The 7,003-nt window shown below is 41.3% G+C and overlaps 1 protein-coding gene across 1 annotated transcript; it reads right to left on the minus strand.

Annotated features, from left to right (window-relative positions):
* Positions 1-5,801: 5,801 nt before the first annotated feature.
* LOC102116804 (olfactory receptor 8B8) lies at positions 5,802-6,784 on the minus strand. The gene has a single exon (XM_005580022.5). The coding sequence runs from the start codon at positions 6,782-6,784 to the stop codon at positions 5,843-5,845; it is 942 nt and encodes a 313-aa protein (XP_005580079.4). The 3' UTR covers positions 5,802-5,842.
* Positions 6,785-7,003: the final 219 nt, after the last annotated feature.

A 7,003-nucleotide genomic window follows, 5' to 3' on the forward strand; every position in this document is an offset into this window, starting at 1 on the left:
TCAGTTACTAACAGGAACTGGAAGAAGCTGTCATGTGAGGAGATAAAAAGTGGTAAGAAAAGGGCCACAAATGACACTTAGGAATCATTGGCTTTGGCCAGAGTATTGGCCCATTCACAGAGACAAGTCCATTATTTGCCCACAGACAGGTGTATTCAGAGGGACAGACATAAAAATTGTATTTTACAGACATGAATGTTCTTCCACTGAATATCTGCTCACAGAATCACATTAAATATCACTCATCTCCACTACCACTCATTTCTTAGTTGTAAATGCCATCAATCTCTAAACAGTACCAATGCTGGGCGGGGAACAGGCAGCAAGAACCTGAAATGTACCGTTTTGCCAGACAGTGATAAAGTGGTGCTATATTACAAGGACACAGAAATCAGTGTGAAGTGGCTCCCCCTGGCCACATCAGGGACAAATTGAGCATCAGAGTAAACAATGATGATAATGAGTCATAACCAATTAGATAAAATTACAAAGCATGAGTCCATAATGACATAAATGAATGAACAAACTGATGAGAAGAAACAGTTCTTAACAGAATGCCCACTAACAAATAAAGAAGGCCTGATGGAATTAGAAAATCTTCATTTTTCAGGCATTAGAGTAATAATTGATTCAGGCACTAACTGATCATTAATAGATGCTAAAACCAATGTGTGAAAGTTTGAACAAGAACAAAATATTTGCATAATCTCAAAATATCTCCCTATAATGTACTGTGAATTGCAAAAGAAAAAGTGGCAATCTTTGCCATCAAAACTACTGAGGAATTTAGTTACAAAAAAACTCTGCATTATCAAATGCCCCAGAAGCAATTCTGGGAAGACATAAAACATACTCATTTGTGAGAATTTTTTTTTTTAAAGGAAGATTTGTTCTGAGAAAACAGTATCGTACCCTGCAAAGACAGCAAAAATGAATCAGGCTATGGTCTTGGTGGCTTTTTTCTAAGTATATTCATCTTTTCAAGGCGAGTGTTCAGGCAAGTATTCTGGGGAAAACGAGAGCTCCATGCGTGAATGATTCATTTTCTCATCATGTAAATTTTTCTTCAATGTGTTACCTCTGGGATATCAGTTTAAATGGAGAGTACAAAATGAATGCTCAATTGTTGGTATTTTATAAAATCCTTCAAAGCCCTATGTTCAATTGAATAAAGATTTAGAGCTTAAGTTTAAGTTTTATTTTATATTATGCTATACATTTTACCATATAAAGGGGTGGAAAGTTGAGGTTTACAAAACTAAGGGAGGGTCTACTTTCTACTACAGCCACCAGGTGACATGAGTGTAAAGTTGGGGATCTTGAGTGAACAGGAAGCATATGATCAGGGGACCGGGGTGACGGGCATATGTTCATCAATGTGGTGGAAGAAAGGAATGAGTTGCCAGAAGGATGAAAACAGGAAAGCCCCTTTCGTAAGGCAACTTCTAAAACTGCTAGACACTCCATTCTTGTATCCAATAAATATTTGCTAAATTCCTACTCTATATATGCCAGACACTGTGCTAGGTATGGGGGATATAGCAAAACAGACACTGATGACCTTGCCTGTACAACAGTCAGAGTGTAATTTGTGGTGGGAGTACATATGGAAAAGTAAGCAAGTAACAGTCCCACACTGTCCAGCACTTACTAGGTTATGTGCCGTGTGCTGTGAAAGCACAGAGAAGCGGCACTGAAACCCAAGAGGAAGAATGGAGAAGATATTCCAGAAAGAGACCTCGTATTCATACATTACCACAAAGGCCAAGGGTGTCTGCCCTTCCTCAGATTAAACCGGTAACCAGAAATATGGTCAAGCCAAGAAAAAGCCGTTTAAGAAATAAGGCAAGTTTATTGGAAGGAAATGTAGAAGGAAAAAAACATTTTCAACGTTGCCCTGTTTTCTTTATCGATCCACATACCACAAGTAGTTGATGAAATAAAGTAATGGGAAAAAAGATGTAGAAAGGAGGAGACAATAATATAAACACTACCATCACCAAAACTAAAAGTAACACATCCCTATGAGCAGTGCCCCGGCTAGGACAGAACCTGGCCAAGAGCAGATTTTCCAGATATGCTTATTCTGGTAATGAGAGTGCACACAGAGTTAAACTTTCAAGAGGATTTTTGCAACCAAATTCAAGATTCTTGTGCAATTCAGTCAGTCTCTGTCCAGGAATATATCCAAAGTATGGGGAAAACCCAAAGAGTTGCTGAATAAGTGTGTTAAACAAGTATTATTTATAATTTGGAAAAATGGAAATGACCTAACGTACAGTAGTAGAAAACTGTTAATTACATATAATACATCCATATGATGGAATTTTGTGCAGTCATGAAAATTGAATTGGAGGCAACAGATCAGAACAAACAAATTCTTGCTGTGGGCTATGTCTTTCTTGGGGTGTACACTTTTGCAGACAGAGCTAAAGCTCTCTTGTTTTCACATCGTTACTTTCTCTCCCCCGCTTTTTTCCTAACCACAACCCTTCATATACACTTTTAGGCTTTTCTCTCCATTTATTTATCTTAGTAACAAACCCTAATTCATTCCTCTTCTAATTAATTTTCATAGTGGATATATTTCAAAGCAGGTTGTCATGACTTTGGAAACAAATAAAAAATTGTGTGTATGTATGTGCAGGCACACACAACTTGTACATGCAGTGGCTATGTAAAAATATACAGCAAACAGGCAACTATGATAACCCCTAGAAAAGAAGAGGACTGGATGACAAGAAAACTGAAGTAAAAGGAGGCTTCCTTTCACTGATTATTCTTTGGTACTAGTTTTAAATTAGTACCAAGACATAAACATTGTCTTAGTCTGTTTAATCCACTATAACAAAACCACACACCAGGTGGCTTTTAAACAACAGGAATTTATTTCTCATGTCTCCAGAGGCTGCAAAGTCCAAGATTAAGGCAGCAGCAGATTCCGTGTCTGGTAAGAGCCCACTTTCTGCCTCATAGACAGAGCCTTCTTGTTTTGTTCTTATATGGTAGAAGAGGTGGGGGAGGTCTCTCTCAGGCCTTTTTGTTGTTGTTGTTGTTTGTTTGTTTGTTTTTTGTGCTGGGATTATAGGTGTGAGCCACCACGCCCAGCCTCAGCCCTCTTTTATAAGGACACTAACCTCATTCATGAGGGCCCCACCCTCATTACCTAATCACCTCCCAAAGGCCCCACCTCCTTTCAATATCCGTCATTTCAAAATCTGAAATCAAAGAAATCTACTATTTATAATCTTGTTAAACCGAAAAGCAACTCTACCTTCCTTTTTACAGTACCATTAGGCTGTGGGCTTACAAATCTGAGCCATATCATTTCTCCCACCCTTTATTGGAAGGTGCAGCAGTCAGGGTTTCTGCAAAAATCAGATGATCCACACAAAAACAGTCATTGAAAATACAACAGAGAAACTATTTGCATTCGTTTAAGCAAAAGTGGTTGGGAGAAACCACAAAGGGATGGTCAAGCTCTCTGGGTTAGCAACAGCAAGGAGACATTATCACTCCTTGGCATGAAGGAGTGACACATGCGCTCAGCCTATAGCAAATGTATGATCTGGTCAATATATAAATAAACACATCTTGTAAATGGAAAGTAGAAATAATCTGATAGAATATGATCATTTTCATATAAGCAAGCATAGGTCCAGAAAAATGAAGCAATTGTGCCAAGGTCACATAATAAATTAGTGCAAGCACTGATATGAAAAGGAAAAGGATCTGGCAGGGATAGAAACAAATTTACCGAGAATCTGGCATCTAATTATCTTAATACCTCTGAGCAAAACGTTTTTAAAGATGAAGAAATTGATGCTCAGAAACATCATGTAATGCTTAAGGTAACATAGCTGGTGAGGAGAAGCTCAGGTTCAAATTTGATTCTACCGTCCAGTTCTCTGGGCTCTGCTCTTCTTGAGTCTTTATGCTGCTCTGCCCCTGTCAATCCCATAGCCAGCTAAATTCTGTGTTGTTTATCTAGTCCATGCTGTCCAAGACTCAATCCTCTCATTCTTTTGAATTCACCCTTATTAATCTGCACTATCACAAAGAGCAATACTATACATCCATCCAAACTTTACTCTTTCTAAATAGAAGAGAATCTTGCTAAAGGGAGACTCATAAGTCAACACATTTTCACAGCATTTCACATATCATTGTTTTACAAAGAAATCTACTATTTATAATCTTGTTAAACCGAAAAGCAACTCTACCTTCCTTTATACAGTACCATTAGGCTGTGGGCTTACAAACCTGAGCCATATCATTTCTCCCACCCTTTATTGGAAGGTGCAGCAGTCAGGGTTTCTGCAAAAATCAGATGATCCACACAAAAACATTCATTGAAAATACAACAGAGAAACTATTTGCATTCGTTTAAGCAAAAGTGGCTGGGAGAAACCACAAAGGGATGGTCAAGCTCTCTGGGTTAGCAACAGCAAGGAGACATTATCGCTCCTTGGCATAAAGAGACGAGGGAGGGAGCAGTTATTACAATCCAGTAAGAAATGGGGCATTCAGTTACTGCCACTGTAGCCCAGCTGGGAGGAAGTCAGGGAAATAAATATCATAATATCACACTCCTACCCTTTGATGTCCTCTGCTGATGTTGCCATTGGTCTAACCCAACTGAAACCAGAGGGCAAGGAGACCGGTTAGGGAGTATCTCCCAGGATTCGGCATGAGGCGCCAAGGCGCAGAAAGTTGATCTATGAAACCATGCAAAAAATACCCCACATGGTTTCTGCTGCATGCAGCATTATACCATTTGGTGGTCATTCCCTCCACTGACTGATTGCTGTGTGGGTCTCACCTGACTACTGACTTGTAACACAAGGCTCTCTGTGGTTCTGAAATATTCTCCAGATCCATAACTGACCACCTGAGGCTGTGGACTTCTCCATCTTGAGATTTTGGTTTTTTGTTATTGTTTTGAGATGGAGTGTTGCTTGGTTGCCCCAGGCTGGAGTGCAGTGGCATGATCTTGGCTTGCTGCAACCTCCACCTCCTGGGTTCAAGAGACTTTCTCCCTCAGCCTGCTGTGTAGCTGAGATTACATGCATGCGCCACTGTACCTGGTCCCTACCTTGACTTTTGAAAACAGGGAAATGCTTGTATGTGATTGTATGTGAAATAATTCCCAAATTCTGTTCTTCATAACCTTGATATTTTCTATAAGTTCTTCCACCCAGCATCACTAAAACCCTTCAAGTCCAAGTCCCTGAAGGTCCACCCCACTGTCTTAAGAGGTATCATGCATGCTGCTCTCTGGGTCCTAACACACTTCCCCTGCACCTTCTGCAAAATGCTTCAAGAATTTCCCTGGTCAGTTGGCCAAGGCCATCTCAACAAAAAATTCTGTATACTCCCTACCTACTTGCAAAAGTGTGACATTTAAAATTACCCTTTGAAAAGTTGCATGTAATTTCTGAGGACAGAATCAGATTTTAACATCCTAGGCCAGCTCACATTTGAAATGAAATCTTCCAGAGGCTGAGGGAGGAAGAAAGTGAGCCATAATGAAAAGCAGCCAGTACTGGAAATAAAGAGCCTGGATTTTAGTCACAGTTCCACTACTGAGCAGCTGAGCGACCTCGGGGAAGTTACCTAAGCCTGAGTCTATCCTCAGAAATAGCGGGCAACTGAGTGAAATGATCTTCAAGATTTACTGTGCGAGTATTCAATGCTCTTAAGAATATTTGTAAATTAAAGAACCCTTAAAATGGGGATGATGAACCTGTTTGGGGAAAAATTATATTTCTTCCATGTAACCAATGGAATCCAAATCACTTATGGGAGAAACAGTGTTTCTTTCTTGAGCATTGCCCTTTTCTCAGGAGAACGCATTTTTGTTCAAGATTTTCTTTAGAGCAACTTTGACGTCCTTATTCCTCAGGCTATAAATTAATGGGTTGAGCATGGGCACCAGAGTGGTATAGAACAGGGAAGACACCTTGCCCTGGTTCATAGGTAAAATAGAAGAGGGTTTGAGATACATGAATGCTCCTGACCCAAAGAACAGAGAAACTGCAATTATGTGGGAGCTGCAGGTGCTGAAGGCTTTGGACCTACCCTCCGTGGAACGAATGTGGAGGATGCTGGAGAGAATGAGAGCATAGGAAATGAAGATGGTGACTGTGGGCACACCAATATCGATGCCCACAACAACAAACACTACCAGCTCATTCACATAGGTGCTGGTGCAAGCACGCTCGAGAAGGGGAAGGATGTCACACATGTAGTGGTTGACAAGGTTATTGGCACAGAAGGTCACACCCATCATACACGCTGTGTGGGCCATGGCCCCAGCAAACCCCATCCCATAGACACCCAGCAAAAGGAGCAAACACACCTGGGGAGACATGGTGACTGTGTATGACAGTGGGTTACAGATGGCCACGTAGCGGTCATACGCCATCGCTGACAGGATGAAGGACTCAGAGACAACAAAGAAAAGAAAGAAGAAGAGCTGAGTCATACACCCAGCGTAGGAGATGCTGTTCTTCTTCGAGACAAAACTCATCAGCATTTTGGGAGTGATAACACTGGAATAGCAGAAATCTACGAAGGACAAGTTATAGAGGAAGAAGTACATAGGGGTGTGCAGGTGAGAGTTGAGCCCTATCAGGGTTATCAAGCCCAGGTTCCCCACCACAGTGACCACATAGAAGCCTAGAAACAGGAAGAAGAGGGGGATCTGGACTCCCGGTCGGTCGGTTAAGCCTGCGAGGATAAACTCTGTCAGGAAGGAGGAATTCTCGGCAGCCATTTTCATTTAAGGCATTCTGTGGGGACAAGGGAAAAAGTTGTTTAGAGAGAGAGAGAGACCACTGCTGCCCTCCCAGTCACCCTTCTTTCTTTCTTGAGAATAGGAGGCACACAGAGAGATTTTGAACTTCAGCAGAGGGGGCTTTGCTGCGGCTCCCTCTGGAGTACATCCGCCTCCATGGCCAGGGCAGGTGCTGCCGGGAAGGCCTCCCGTCTTTACTTTGAT

The sequence above is a fragment of the Macaca fascicularis genome, chromosome 14, assembly GCF_037993035.2.
Source record: "Macaca fascicularis isolate 582-1 chromosome 14, T2T-MFA8v1.1".
Taxonomy (NCBI): domain Eukaryota; kingdom Metazoa; phylum Chordata; class Mammalia; order Primates; family Cercopithecidae; genus Macaca; species Macaca fascicularis.

Excerpts from the sequence above, each read along its gene's own strand:
- LOC102116804 (XM_005580022.5), bottom strand. The coding sequence starts at position 6,784 with ATGAAAATGGCTGCCGAGAATTCCTCCTTCCTGACAGAGTTTATCCTC.